General features: G+C 43.8%; 1 protein-coding gene across 1 annotated transcript; it reads left to right on the forward strand.

Moving 5' to 3' along the window:
- Nucleotides 1-331: 331 nt before the first annotated feature.
- Nucleotides 332-10,507, forward strand: LOC120053801 (follistatin-related protein 3-like). Its single transcript, XM_039001059.1, has 5 exons — nt 332-550; nt 1,478-1,663; nt 8,338-8,553; nt 8,721-8,948; nt 9,096-10,507. The coding sequence occupies exons 1-5, from the start codon at nt 478-480 to the stop codon at nt 9,146-9,148; spliced, it is 756 nt and encodes a 251-aa protein (XP_038856987.1). The 5' UTR covers nt 332-477; the 3' UTR covers nt 9,149-10,507.
- Nucleotides 10,508-16,305: the final 5,798 nt, after the last annotated feature.

The raw sequence follows: 16,305 nt of genomic DNA on the forward strand, positions 1-16,305 counted from the left end.
AAGTGGTTCTACATTATTTGAAATATTTGAATGAAAACATTGTTATTATCTATTCGCATATAATACTTTAAAATGGTAAAACCTATTCGAAATATGCTAGGCCTACTCTACGTTCACAATACCACCGTATTCAGAAGACGCATGGTCCAGTTGCGTCTGTTGCACTCTGGTGAGGGGACGTCTCTTGTCTGGAAATTGAGTCAGAACGCAGAACACGTAGAACACTGTCCGTTCCAGCCCTGTTCCAGCATTATAACTGGCTGAGAGCATCGCCCATCCCAGCAGCATAATTTCGTCTGGGCTAAATATTTATATAGAGGGGAACGACCTTCATTTACAACACATTCATTCACGTGAGAGAACTCTGCGAACTTCTCCATTGCCAAGTTAACATTATTTGAAAACATTTGGAAAAGAACAAACAAACGTCAAAAGTTTTGCCCAAAGTTTTATTTTACAATTATTTGTTTTATCACCATGGGCTTTTTGATTGCTCTTTTCGGTGTGACAGTTGCTCTGAGTCAAATGTTTGGAAGATATACTGTAAATGGTGAGTAAAGTATAATTGTATTTAATTTATAAAAAATTACGTTTGATATGTAGACTAATTATGAAATAATTATGGAACTAAGTTTTGCTTTAAGAAGTCTAGCTTTGCTATATTAATTTAAAACGCTTAAAACATTCGAAAGTACTTGATTTCCATGATTTGTGAATAATAACCATTTAACCAAGTTAAACCATAGTTTTGCTTGCTTGATACTGAGAATTACAGAGTGCAGGTGCGCATTGTGTTACTACGGCGTAATAACATGTTGTAATGAAACAGGCAGGGAGCAGGTCTCGAACCCTCGACCTTCTAGCCAGAGGTCCGGCGCGCTATCGACTGTACCTCAAAAGCATGCTCGTGCGGCAGAGTCGATTTCCGCGCTTATAAACCCAGGGTCGTTGCAATATGTATTACGTGCAAACAGTTACTTAATCACTGGTTTGCATTAGTATGCAGAACTGCATGTTTATTCCAAAGTAACTTTATTCTCTCATTTAGGGACGTTAGAATACCTTATATATTACAAAGTAATATGTGAGACTTTATGGGTTGTGGCAGTAATGAGTCCTAAAACCTTTAAACAAAACTCCACGATTGTGCAAAAGGTCTCTATTCTCCTGTATGAATTGGTGGATTAGATGCTGCTAAAGTGTATTGCGTGTGGACAGTGAGGTCAGGAAAGGTCTGGCTACGGACTGGTCTGGTCCATTCAACCCAGTTTGATGTAAAGTAAAGAGAGTCCTGGCTATTGTACAAGTGGGCCAGAGCCATAAATCTATATTAGGGCTCTGAAGTGGGCTATTTGTATTTCCAGTAGGCCATTGTATACATCAAAGTATATCTACTTTAAATATGTCAATCATGTATATCAATTATGTAGAAAAACTTCAACTAGATGCGTTCTTGTGTTTGTTGTGGTGTGTTTAGCGGGGATGTGTTGGCTGCAGCAGAGCCAAGAGCAGCGCTGTGACATGATGCTGATGCGTGGGGTCAGCAGGGAGGAATGCTGCTCCGGGGGCCGTCTAGACACGGCCTGGTCCAACACTAGTCTGCCTATCAATGAGGTCAGCCTGCTGGGCTTCCTGGGAATTGTGTCCTGCAAACCCTGCAAAGGTAACAACGCAGCAGAACTTGCAGAATGACTTGCTGTGAACCAACTAACAAAATTACAGTATTATATCCCTATCATTAATACGGGTGTTTTGCTATTTCTCAAACCATTTGACTAACAGAAGTAGACAGAAGTAGACATAACTCTTGTTATGGCAAACCACCATCGCTAGTAGTGTACCAAAGGTGCCTCTGTCACGCCCTGACCTTAGAGAGACGTTTTATTTCTCTATTTGGTTAGGTCAGGGTGTAATTTGGGGTGGGCATTCTATGTTTTCCATTTCTTTGTATTTGGCCGAGTGTGGTTCCCAATCAGAGGCAGCTGTCTTTCATTGTCTCTGATTGGGGATCATACTTAGGCAGCCCTTTTTCCCTCCTTCAGTGTGGGATCTTGTCTTTGTTTGAGTGCATGTAGTTTGCACGACAAAGCTTTTCGTTCGTTGTATTGTTTATTGTTTTTCTTGGTGGAACATTTAAATAAAAGAATGTACGCCTACCACGCTGCACCTTGATCTCCTTCCGACGACTAACGTTACAGAAGATCCCACCACCAACGGACCAAGCAGCGTGGTCAGGAGGACTGGACCTGGGAGGAAATCCTGGATGGAGCAGGACCCTGGAAAGGGGCTGGGGAGTATCGCCGTCCGAAGGAGGAGATAGAGGCAGTGAAAGCGGAACGGCGACATTACGAGGAGTTAGCTCAACGTAGCAAGCACGAGAGGCAGCCCCCCCCAAAATTTTTGGGGATTGGTGGAGTCAGGGTTCAGACCTGAGCCAACTCCCCGTGCTTACCGTGAGGAGCGTGTGACTGGTCAGGCACCGTGTTATGCGGTGATGCGCACAGTGTCCCCAGTGAGCAGCCACAGCCCGGTGCGCTCTGTGCAAGCTCCCCGCAGATTCCATGCTAGAGTGGGCATTCACCGAAGACGGTTTGTGCCGGCTCAACGCTCATGGCCTCCTGTGCGTCTCTTCGGCCCAGGATATCCTGAGCCAGCTCTACGCACGGTATCCCCAGTTCGCCAGCACAGCCCAGTGCGGCCTGTTCCAGCTCCCCGCACTTGCCGTGCTACAGGGGTGATTCAGCCAGGATGCGTTGTGCCAGCTCTGTGCTCCAGACCTCCAGTGCGCTCCCACGGCCCAGCATATCCTGCGCCAGCTCTACGCACTATGCATCCAGTTCGCCGTCATAGCCTAGTGCATCCCGTGCCAGCTCTCCACACTCACCGAGCTAAAGTGAGTATCCAGCCAGGATGTGTTGTGGCAGCTCCACTCACTAGGCTGCCAGTACGTCTCCTCAGTCCGGTGAGACCTGTTCCGGCTCCACGTACGAAGCCTCCAGCGACGGTCCCCAGTCCGGAGCCTCCAGCGACGGTCCCCAGTCCGGAGCCTCCAGAGACGGTCCGGAGTCTTCAGCGATGAGCTGCAGTACGGAGCCTCCAGCGGGGGTTCCCAGTCCAGAGCCTCCGGCGACGATCTGCAGTCCGGAGCCTCCAGCGGGGGTTCCCAGTCCAGAGCCTCCGGCGACGATCTGCAGTCCGGAGCCTCCAGCGGGGGTTCCCAGTCCAGAGCCTCCGGCGACGATCTGCAGTCCGGAGCCTCCAGCGGGGGTTCCCAGTCCAGAGCCTCCGGCGACGATCTGCAGTCCGGAGCCTCCAGCGGGGGTTCCCAGTCCAGAGCCTCCGGCGACGATCTGCAGTCCGGAGCATCCAGCGGGGGTTCCCAGTCCAGAGCCTCCGGCGACGATCTGCAGTCCGGAGCCTCCAGCGGGGGTTCCCAGTCGAGAGCCTCCGGCGATGATCTGCAGTCCGGAGCCTCCAGCGGTGGTTCCCAGTTCAGAGCCTCCGGTGATGATCCGCGGTCCGGTTCCTCCGGCAACGATTCACTGTCCGGAGTCTCCGGCGATGATCCACGGTCCGGTTCCACAGAAGCGGAGGGATCAGCGTAGGGAGCGGGGGATACGCCCCGAACGAGAGCCGCCACCGAGATTAGATGCCCACCGGGACCCTCCCCTATAGGTTCAGGTTTGCGGCCGGGAGTCCGCACCTTTGGGGGGGGGGGGGGCTACTGTCACGCCCTGACCTTAGAGAGACGTTTTATTTCTCTATTTGATTAGGTCAGGGTGTGATTTGGGGTGGGCAGTCTATGTTCTCTATTTCTTTGTGTTTGGCCGAGTTTGGTTCCCAATCAGAGGCAGCTGTCTTTCATTGTCTCTGATTGGGGATCATACTTAGGCAGCCCTTTTTCCCTCCTTCAGTGTGGGATCTTGTCTTTGTTTGAGTGCATGTAGTTTGCATGACGAAGCTTTTCGTTCGTTGTATTGTTTATTGTTTTTCTTGGTGGAACATTTAAATAAAAGAATGTACGCCTACCACGCTGTACCTTGGTCTCCTTCCGACGACAAACGTTACAGCCTCAGACAAGTTAGATGGTTTTAGGTTCTCCATATGTTCCCCTCATAACTGGCAATGAATGAAGCAAAGACGTTAAGGGGTCATATTTTGATCATAGTTCCAAATGGCAGCTCATTTGGCTATAACTAGACCACCAGTTTTCTTCTTGGGATAACTTTGATCCGTATGGAATTTCCATGTCAAGTTAGTTTCCAGAGGTTTCTAAATTTTGTGAAATGTGGATCTCGGCCAGTCATTCCATCTAACTCTGTCCAGCTGTTTTGAGTGGCTTCCACTATTGGAAGCCTTCACCATGGGTATTCAGGTTCACTCAAGGATATATTCCTGTTTTTATAAACTAAGGTTGCGGTGGCACTTTAACAAGTCCATGTGATCTCTTGCCAGGGTAGTGGATTATTTTAAACCATGTGAGGATGATTAGTGTCAGCAAGGATGAAGCCAGCATGTACCAAATAGCAATATAATCCTAGTTTCAAAATGTAGTAGCATTCCTGCTAACTACTGTATGATCGATCATGTTTTCACTTCTATGGAGCAGTCTTATTTTAAGGGATATAAAGGCTATTCCAGCATGCTGTTGATTACAAAAATGTATAAACCAACTAGTTTAATTATCAAGCATAATTACAGTGGGGCAAAAAAGTATTTAGTCAGCCACCAATTGTGCACGTTCTCCCACTTAAAAAGATGAGAGAGGCCTGTAATTTTCATCATAGGTACACTTCAACTATGACAGACAAAATGAGAAAAAAAATCCAGAAAATCACATTGTAGGATTTTTTATGAATTTATTTGAGTAAAAACCTCCTTCCATCAGCAAGGGCATTGAAGATGAAACGTGGCTGGGTCTTTCAGCATGACAATGATCCCAAACACACCGCCCGGGCAACGAAGGAGTGGCTTCGTAAGAAGCATTTCAAGGTCCTGGAGTGGCCTAGCCAGTCTCCAGATCTCAACCCCATAGAAAATCTTTGGAGGGAGTTGAAAGTCCGTGTTGCCCAGCAACAGCCCCAAAACATCACTGCTCTAGAGGAGATCTGCATGGAGGAATGGGACAAAATACCAGCAACAGTGTGTGAAAACCTTGTGAAGACTTACAGAAAACGTTTGACCTCTGTCATTGCCAACAAAGGGTATATAACAAAGTATTGAGATAAACTTTTGTTATTGACCAAATACTTATTTTCCACCATAAATTGCAAATAAATTCATAAAAAATCCTACAATGTGATTTTCTGGATTTCTTTTCTCATTTTGTCTGTCATAGTTGAAGTGTACCTATGATGAAAATTACAGGACTCTCTCATCTTTTTAAGTGGGAGAACTTGCACAATTGGTGGCTGACTAAATACTTTTTTGCCCCACTGTATATGATGGCAGCAAAAGTAAATAATGAAACGTTCTCATCAATTATGTGCTTAAATGATAAGTGGATAACCTCAAGTGATCTAGAATGACAAAAGTAACAAGACAAGTTGTAAAAGACACGCTATAAACTTCAATAATTTAGCTACATTTGTACAGTGCCTTCGGAAAGTATTCAGACCCCTAGACTTTTTCCACTTTTTGTTATGTTACAGCCTTATTCTAAAATGGACTAAATAAATAAACATCTCTGTAATCTACACACAATACCCCATAATGACAAAGCAAGAACAGGTTTGTAGAAATTTTAGCAAATTTATAAAATAAAAAATAAAAAACAGAAATACCTTATTTACATAATTATTCAGACCCTTTGCTATGAGACTCGAAATTTGGCTCAAGTGCATCCTGTTTCCATTGATCATCCTTGAGATGTTTCTATAATTTGATTGGAGTCCACCTGTGGTAAAGTCAATTGATTGGATATGATTTGGAAAGGCACACACCTGTCTATATAAGGTCCACAGTTGACAGTGCATGTCAGAGCAAAAACCAAGCCATGAGGTCGAAGGAATTGTCCGTAGAGCTCCGAGACAGGATTGTGTCGAGCCACAGATCTGGGGAAGGGTACCAAAAATGTCTGCAACATTGAAGGTCCCCAAGAACACAGTGGCCTCCATCATTCTTAAATGGAAGAAGTTTGGAACCACCAAGACTCTTCCTAGAGCTGGCCGCCCGGCCAAATTGAGCAATCGGGGGAGAAGGGCCTTGGTCAGGGAGGTGACCAAGAACCCGATGGTCACTCTGACAGAGCTCTAGAGTTCCTCTGTGGAGATGGGAGAACCTTCCAGAAGGACAACCATCTCTGCAGCACCACCAATCAGACATTTATGGTAGAGTGGCCAGACTGAAGCCACTCCTCAGTAAAAGGTTTGTGCCTTTTACTAGGCAAAAGGCACCCAAAGACACTCAGACCATGGGAAACAAGATTCTCTGGTCTGATGAAACCAAGATTGAACTCTTTGGCTTGAATGCCGAGCATCACATCTGCAGGAAACCTGGCACCATCCCTACGGTGAAGCATGGGGGTGGCAGCATCAGAGCAGGTTCACCTTTCAACAGGAATATGACCCTAAGCACACAACCAAGACAATGCAGTAGTGGCTTCGGGACAAGTCTCTGAATGTCCTTGAGTAACCCAGCCAGAGTCCGGACTTGAACCCAATCGAACATCTCTGGAGAGACCTGAAAATAGCTGTGCATCAACCCGACAGAGCTTGAGATGATCTGCAGAGAAGAATGGGAGAAACTCCCCAAATACAGGTGTGCCAAGCTTGTAGCGTCATACCCAAGAAGACTCGATGGTGTAATCGCTGCCAAAGGTGCTTCAATAAAGTACTGAGTAAAGGGTCTGAATACTTATGTAAATGTGATATTTCAGTTTTTTATTTGTAATAAATTAGCAAAAATTCCTAGAACACTGTTTTTGCTTTGTCATTATGGGGTATTGTGTGTAGGGAAAAAACCGATTTAATCAATTTTAGAATAAGGCTGTAAAGTAACAAAATTTGGAAAATGTCAAGGGGTATGAATACATTCCAAAGGCACTGTATATCCCTATCGAGAGGTGTGTCCATCCCACCTTGGAACTGGTCCACAATATATCCCTGCAAGTTGCAGTGCAATTGAATAAAATCGAAATAATCAAATAAATGGACAATAACCCTCCTCCTTCTCCTCCTCCCTCTTCTATTTCACTCTGCATTAATTATTAATTATTTCCCAATGCTGGCTGAGACACAGGCCTGGCTGCCTCCCCTCAGGGAATAAAAAAATGAATTTCTGTTTACCACAGGAGAAATGTTTGCCACATGCCCAGACGTCTGTTTCTCATAATGTGGAGCACTATCTGGATCATTAAGCAGACTGAAAGAACAAAACTACAGCATCAATGTACATGTGATACTGTGGGGAAGTGCTGGTCTATTATCATAGTACTGCCTGTCAGAGTCAGACTGGGCCCAACAGTTGATCCTCCCCATTGGGGCTACTGATTTCCAGTGCTTCAAAGCATTCCTGGGTGTTGACTAGTGCTCCATGTCTGACCTATATTTAAATCTGCATTGATTTGTGAAAACGTATATGAATTGCAACGAGCTGCCAGTGAACCGAAGCAAAACATAACAGAAAAAGGTATTTTCTTGGATTTCCCTGGGAGGAATGGGGACGAATCTGATACTCGTGTGAGAAATCCAGAGGTATCAGAGTTGGCCTCTTTGGAGATGGAGAATAACAGGATATTAAAGCAAGCGCTTGCAGAGAAAGGCAATAAAGTCCTGCTTTTTACAGGATCAGGTCTGAATATCACTCTCTATTAGGCTCAAACAGGTCCTGAGAAGCCTGTTGAAAGGTGGCGATGGTATATCTGTGTTGTTTTAGGGTTACAGTACTGGGTGACTTCCTATTGACCTGGCTGGGCCTTGGAAAGTCAACTAAAGTCAGTTGAGCCTGCGGTTCCTCCTGCCACATCTCTCAGCCTGTAAAACCCAGTGACAGGCCTTTGAACTGGTTGGTCTGCTCAAACACCCTTCCATCCATCTAAGACTTAGCCCTGCTTTCATCATTACAGGGATCCTACAGTCATGGAAACAGGAACAACCTCAGACACATTCTTACAGACTTGACATCCTTGTGTATGACCATAAACAAAATATGCGTTTATTGTAAATGTTTTGCTGGATAAATCATGCTGCGGTTAAAGACAAAAGTTTTCAGAAATTTGTTCTGTTTTGTTGAGAATGAATCTTAAGCAGCAGTGGATATGGATCACTTGATGACAGACCATTTAAGATGAGTAAATGCTTCGACAGTAATACTGACTTTTTACTCTATGTTTTGCAGAGACCTGTGATGGTGTGAACTGCGGCCCAGGGAAGGTGTGTACGTTGAAGGCTGGACGTCCTCAGTGTGTGTGCTCTCCCGACTGCACTAACATCTCCAAAAAGCATGCTGTGTGTGGCAGCGATGGGAACTCCTATCGGGACGAGTGTGTCCTCCTGATGGCCCGCTGTAAGGGACACCCTGATCTGGAGGTCATGTACCAGGGAGAATGCAAAAGTGAGGACACGCCTGAACTTCAAGAGTTATCTTGCATGTCAGCAGTTTGGTTATTTCAAATACTAATTGTGCTACTGCAGCAATATTACACACATTCTTGGATTCAAATCAGTATTCCTTTGTAGCGATACTATATTACTAATACTCTATGTTCATGTTCTGTCCAGAGTCTTGCTCCAATGTGGTGTGCCCAGGTACCCACACCTGTGTGACAGATCAGACTAACAGTGCCCACTGTGTCATGTGCCGCACAACCCCCTGCCCAATACCGCTGAAGTCCGAGGTGCCTATCTGTGGCAACGACAACATCACCTACCCCAGCGCCTGCCACCTCCGCAGAGCCACCTGCTTCCTGGGGCGCTCCATAGGAGTGCGTCACTATGGCAACTGCTCTAGTAAATCCCCTTCACCATTCCTGATCTGTCAACACATAGCCTAAGTATAATCAATAAATTAATAAACAACCTAAATTGAATGGATTTTCTAACTTGAGATATTTTGGCATGTGTTGGATGTGTTTTGTCTTGTGTCCTCTCTCTCAGGTGTTCCAAGAAACACTCTGGCTTTGGAGGCCAGTGAGGAGAATTCACTCTAAAGGGACAGTTCTTGTGTGGTCCAACTGGTACTTCAGTCCACCTGGCACTAGACTTAGCTTAGTCCACCCGGTACGAAGATTTCCAAGAGATCACCTTCGATACGTGAACCAACATTGTCCCGATGTTCACTCACCAAGTTCTGATTTATGTTGACTACTTTTTTTACAATCACTTATCCCCTCCATCCCTACCCCCTGTACATAGAACAATGATACATTTGATGTGGGGGGACCCGTTGGAAGTAGCAGTTTGTTCTTCCAAAAGGAAACCAATACTGTATTTGTTGATGCATGCAATGTATGTTAAATAGGATGATTTGCTCATGAAACTGTGGAGAAATATGTAGGGAGCTTTAAGTATAGGAAAATATGTGTATATTGTAAATAAATACTGCTACTATTTATTGAAGAAGGTATCAAATCTGTTCTATTTATGTTTTGACCCTGTATACAAATCCATATATCAATAGGTCAGCTGTATTTATTGTATTTGGTTTTAAGCTACATGTATTTGGTTTTAAGGTACATATATTTGGTTTTAAGGTACATGTATTTGGTTTTAAGGTACATGTATTTGGTTTTAAGCTACATGTATTTGGTTTTAAGGTACATGTATTTGAATGGCCACTGGCATTCTTTTATTTTGGCAAGTTGTTTATATTTTTGTGTATTTTTCATATCCCTAAATAAAGTGCTTTGTCCCCTTAAAAGCAGCATGACAAAAAAAACTCAATTTGTTTGGATACTGGATACCACATTTAGAGGATGACAATATATATTGTTTCAATTCACTCTAAGCAAAACGGGGTAACTGCTGTCTGTATTTCAGTGTTGTTTGGAGGTGATGAGAGACTTAGCCAAAACAAAAGTGCACAGTATGTCTCCTCTCACTTGGCTTGCACAGAGTACGAAACTGTTTACGCTGGAGCCCAATAAAATGTATAAGCCTCCCACTGATCACTCAAATTAACAGTTTAGTTCAGTGTGCAGCAATTTTATTAGACTGTTGGTTCAACTCCAAGCCTTTACAATACCTCCACTGTTGAAGTCTTGGCTTTGTTTATTTTGTATGTTTGTGGGTAATATGAGTCCAATATAATTCCATTCGGGTTGTTGAATACACCGTAATATAGTGTAACTGCAAAATCTGACAAATGTTGTTAGCCTTATCAAATTGAAAACATCATAATGCCAAATGACATTAATTTACTCAAAGTTAACTCACCGGATCCCCAGGCTGTGCAGCCGAATCTATCTGTTCAACGTTTAAGTACTAGTGGCCATTTGAACCAAATGGGCAGATAGCTATTTGCAAATAGCTATTGGTTATTGTGATGTGAATGAATAGTGCTGCACACCCATTTATTCTAGATGATTTAATAGATTTTTAATTAAAACAAATACTGTTTTTAAACAATTTACACTAGTTTCTTGTAAATAGAACTCAATTTCATGTACCTGTGTTCCTACTGTGAAATTTGAATGACAAATGTATCTACTTATTTTTGTATTTTTGTACTGCCGTTTTATCTCAACATAAACTATAGTATTTGTCATGATGCCTCTTTCATTTCTGGTGGAACTTCGACAGTCATTAAATTCATGTTATACTAGTCAGAATAGTCTCTCTAGTCAAGTGCATAATTCCAGATAGGCTTTGTCCTACCCTCTGTTATTAATTCTCTATTATACAAAATATCACTTACAGTACAAACATACTGTATGCACAGTAATTGCCATTCTAGATTCTAGACTTTTGTCAGTCTAAAAATACACACAATAGTAAAGGCATTTATCAATGGAGTAATTTCAAGCCTCATGGGGCGGTCGTGACAAGCTTATATGCACATCGTCTATCCCTTACTGCCTAAAGAAGATCATGGCCATGGTTATGAACCTTGGTGAACCGTCTACCTTAACTACCCACACAGAGGAGCAGCAGGTGGGCTAGAGTGATGGACGGCTTTTACTATGCTGCAACCTCTGTGCGTGCAATGGCCCTGGCAACTGACATCCCGACTGACAAGCCTCAGAGGAGGGGAGAGGAGACCAGTGAAGAGGGGCGGTGGAGCATTAAAGCAAGGGCACAGGCACCCCATCTCCTGTCCCTGAGGAGCCCCCTCTGGAGGGGAGGAGGTGGGTGAGGTAAGCGACAGAGGGCCACTAACTGACTCACTTTCCTATACGAAATATTGTCCTTGTTTTCCCTGCTCTGACTGAGAACCACTCCTAGACTGACTGGGCCAGCATCTGGCCTGACTGGGCCAGCATCTGGCCTGAGTGGGCCAGCATCTGGCCTGACTGGGCCAGCATCTGGTTTAACTTTGCGATATGTTTATATTGTGATCCAAGCACCCTTTTAATACATTGATAATGGAATTAAAGGTTTGCTCGAACAGGCAATAACAATGTTATCGAAAAGTGGTTGTTTTTCTGATATGCATGCATCTTATTTCTGCTTTCTTATTCTACCATTTCTCTATTGTAAATGCTGTTCTTTTGTTTTCTGTTTTGTAATTAAATGCTACATTATCAGATGGCATAGAGGGAACCCATCCATTCCCTAGTTTATAGAGTTCTGGTACAAACTGTAATGGTCTGATGATCTCGTCAGACCTGACCTCAATGTGGTCCAATGGCATGTACTACTCTTTTTTTATCTAAATGCTCCAATTCTTAGGAAGAAGGAGCTCTCATGCCAGCTCAGTTTTTCATATAATGATAATCAGCATATAAAAGTACAGTATATGAAAGATCCTCCCTAAAATGTAAGGAATTTCAAATAAAGTTTCATTATGGAGAATGCATGAGAAAAGTAAATGTGTAAGGCATGGTTCCCAGACCATTGTTGGGATATGAGTAACCCATGTAAAGCCTTTTCAATTGTCTTGTGACCCACCCAATAAACAAAACCAATGTTTAACCATTCTAGACTAAACTGTGACCCAACAGTAGTATAGAATACAACTTTATTGTAACTTGGTTAGAACTTAAATATTAATTCTGCCTTTCTCAACACCCCTAGATACAAACAAACACACACACACATTGAGAGGCACAGGGTCAGCAGCAGTACAGCACCCCCTGGATGGAGAACAATTGTGGGGGGTTGAGTGCCTTGCTCAAGGTCACAAAGGCAGGAAATGTTACATGGGATCAGAGACCAGCAGCCTTCCAAATGCCAGTTCATGTCCATTCCCATTTTTGTGTTGCCCAGCCCGGGGCTTGAACCATGGTCCGGCTCTCTAACCTCAAGTCTACTGCCATCCCCGGTCCCCCAGTAACAGCTTTAAAGGGATAGTTTGAGATTTTGGCAATGAAGCTCTTTATCGGTTACATGTGTACGTCTTCATAAACCAATGTGGGCCACCATAACAGCCATCCCTGTTTTGTAATATACATTCAGGAAGAACAACCTAATCCCCAACACAGTGTATTATTACAGCTAATGTCTTCTGAGTCACAACAGAAATGATGTTCCCCAATCCCAAAGTGGAGGTATAACTTCAGGGTGCACAGACCATATGAGGCATCTCAAAGCAATTGTAATTAGGTTTAGCGTGAGACCTCTGAGATCCGTAGCACACCATGATCAGAAGGTCCACAGTGTCATCTGTTTTCTACATGTAAGGGGGCAGTTCTGAAGGCCATTAAGTATTCCCTTCACTTCCTGAATGGAAGGAGTCTGTAATCCTGCTGTAGATTGTGTCATGCACTGCCGTGGGTTTTACCAGAACACACTGATTTGTTGCTCTGAATCCAACAGATGCACACTACACAAACCTCTATGTCATGACTCATGAGCTCCAAGTAAGATGTTTAGACTTTCAAACAAACACTTGTAGCAACTCAAACACTCAAGTTTGAGAGATGTTGGGTCCATCTATTTTGATCAGAAAAAGTCTTCATTGCTCACTCTCCATGCCTCTTTTTGTCCATTTCTTGTCGTCTTGGTGCTGCAGTTGACTGACAACTTCCAGTAAGTTACGCCCAACAGTTTGATCGGCGTAGACGTCCTGACGAAAACATGCTGGGGTGCTCCCAGAGACCACCCACTCTACACATCACACCTTGATTTAAACAGTCCCAACCACACATCTGAAACTGATCAATGTGACTTCCTTCCAAATTATTTCCTTTCTATATAGGTCTCCAAAGTTTATAGATATTACATGCAAAAATCTCCTTTGAAAAACGATTTATGGATCTAAATAAATTTGCCTAATATAATTTATGTGGCCCAATACATTTAGAATATTACCTTTTTGCATTAGTAGCATAGCAGATAGCTATTTTATATAATGAGGAGTATGCACCTATCTTTGAGTCTGTTTGCAATTGACTTCAAGTACAGCAGGGGATGTACCCTTTGATTCCATCAACAAGCCCATCTGTAAATAGCCCATCCAATCTACCTACCTCATCCCCATATTGTTTTTATTTACTTTTCTGCTCTTTTGCACACCAGTATTTCTACTTGCACATCATCATCTGCACATCTATCACTCCAGTGTTAATTTGCTAAAGTGTAATTACTTCGCTACTACAGCCTATTTATTGCCTTACCTCCTCACACCATTTGCACACACTGTATATAGACTTTCTTTTTTCTATTGTGTTATTGACTGTACGCTTGTTTATTCCATGTGTAACTCTGTGTAGTTGTTTGTGTCGCACTGCTTTGCTTTATCTTGGCCAATTCGCAGTTCTAAATGAGAACTTGTTCTCAACTAGCCTACCTGGTTAAATAAAGGTGAAATAAATAAAAAAATATATATATAGATCACTGGGCCTTGAGATCTATCAATAAGTGGTCCACATAAACTTGTCATCCACAGTGCCAAAAAATAACATATTAGCAATTGAGGGCCATGCTTTCGATTTTGAGGGGAAAATCAGACAATCAAGACAAGAGAGCAAAAGATTTAGGAAGTTGCGCAAAAAAAAAATTGTGTCCAATTATGTAACTTGTTTTTTCCTGGGTGTGTCTACTGGGACAGCCTGACCCCTGGCTGTGTCTGTGTGTGGCTTGATTGAGTCAGTGAAGACGGTAGCTGGAGTGTGATATAGTGTGTGATATAATGTTAATACAGATTCTTAGCAATACATTACAGCTGCGACAGAAAACCATTTGTTTGGTCTAGGAATGGCATAGGATTACTGTTGACCTCTGCACCCTGTGATGACAAGGTCACTGATTGAACCGATGTGTGGGCACAGGTTGAATGGGTCATTGGGGGAAGTACAGTATGTTAACTGAATGTTTCCAGTCTTACCCAAAGTCAACTTACGTAACTGAGTAGATCTGTACATACCTGGCAAGATTGTTGCTCACACCATCAGCAACATCACTGCCCTACTTTCAGGTGGGCTAACTAAGACACATGCAGTAACTATTTTATAAGCAAGAAATGGCCAAAATGCCTGCCTATTTATCACCGAAAGTTGGTTGTATTTTTTGCATAACCTTATGACAAGTGAACATTCAGCATCGCAAATCAACATTTAGAAGATGCAAGTAAAAGATGCCAATTTATAACAACTTGATAGCTTAACAATAAGAACACTGATAGCAAAAGCAACTGCAGAGAATTCCCTTCTCATCACAAAGGAACAATATACCCCCAGTGATCTCCTGGAGCCATATGGGATCTATTTCCTCTGACTACTCAAAAATCCAAGATGGCGTAGCAGTCGGACGTCTGTTTTGTCTTGTCACGTCCCGTCCTATGTATATATTATTTTCTTCCTATATATTTCGTATATATTTTTTATATTTTTAATCTCAATTTTCATCCACGAACTGAACATATTCTCCTGCAACCCGCCTCACCCAATGTGGTACGGATCTGCAATTTCTAACACTTTAGAACCGGAATCCCCATCAGCAGCGAGCCAGCTAACTAGCTACTAGCTAGTAGTCAGTTAGCCACTGCTAGCGGTCATCACTGTTAACTTGGACATCAGCCAGCATCAGCCCGGTCAATTCCTGCCAGTCTGCACAGCACGATATCAACCCAGAGCATATCGGACTGCTTTTTCTATACCGCATCTCCGGATTTCTACCTCAAGCTCTGAACCTTTACACCGGATCATCGCAGCTAGCTAGCTGCTGTCCGAGTGGCTACTCCTGGCTAATGTCTCTGTACCGAAGCAAGCACCAGTTAGCCTGGAGCTAGCCTTGAGCTAGGCCCATCTCCCAGCTAGCCGAAGAGGTCCTTCAACCAATTCTTGGGCTACAATACCTATTTTGCCAATTGGCCTAGACCCTTTTGCTGCCGACACGGATCCCCGCCGATCCATCTCGACTGGTCTGCCAACCGTCCGAGGGGGTTTCAACAGGCTCTTCCGTTGCAACGTCCCCCAAAGGCCCAACTGCTAGTCTGCTAGCCCCGGTCCGCTAGCTGTCTGAATCGTCGTGTCTCCAGCTTGCCTAGCTACTCACTGGACCCTATGATCACTCGGCTACACATGCCTCTCTCTAATATCCATATGCCTTGTCTATTGCGGTTTTGGTTAGTGATTATTGTCTTATTTTACTGTAGAGCCTCCTGCCCTGCTCAATATGCCTTAGCTAGCCCTTTTGTTCCACGCCCCACACATGCGGTGACCTCACCTGGCTTAAATGGTGCCTCTAGAGACAAAACCTCTCTCATCATCACTCAATGCCTAGGTTTACCTCCACTGTACTCACATCCTACAGTACCCTTGTCTGTACATTATGCCTTGAATCTATCCTTCCGCGCCCAGAAATCTTCTCCTTTTACTCTCTGTTCCGAACGCACTAGACGACCAGTTCTTATAGCCTTTAGCCGTACCCTTAACCTACTCCTCTTCTGTTCCTCTGGTGATGTAGAGGTTAACCCAGGCCCTGTAGCCCCCAGCACCACTGCCAATCTCCTGGCGCAATAATTTGTTGACTTCTGTAACCGTGAATGCCTTGGTTTCATGCATGTAAACATTAGAAGCCTCCTCCCTAAGTTTGTTTTGTCCACTGCTTTAGCACACCCCGCCAATTTGGATGTCCTAGCCGTGTCTGAATCCTGGCTTAGGAAGGCCACCAACCCTGAAATTTCCATCCCAACTACAACATTTTCCGACAAGATAGAACTGCCAAAGGGGGTGGAGCTGCAATCTAAGAGTTCTGTCATGCTATC

This window comes from Salvelinus namaycush, chromosome 9, assembly GCF_016432855.1.
Source record: "Salvelinus namaycush isolate Seneca chromosome 9, SaNama_1.0, whole genome shotgun sequence".
Lineage (NCBI taxonomy): Eukaryota > Metazoa > Chordata > Actinopteri > Salmoniformes > Salmonidae > Salvelinus > Salvelinus namaycush.

Coding starts and splice junctions, on each gene's coding strand:
- LOC120053801 (XM_039001059.1), top strand. CDS start 478: ATGGGCTTTTTGATTGCTCTTTTCGGTGTGACAGTTGCTCTGAGTCAA. Junction 551..1,477: donor TGGAAGATATACTGTAAATG/GTGAGTAAAGTA, acceptor TGGTGTGTTTAG/CGGGGATGTGTTGGCTGCAG. Junction 8,554..8,720: donor GTACCAGGGAGAATGCAAAA/GTGAGGACACGC, acceptor TGTTCTGTCCAG/AGTCTTGCTCCAATGTGGTG.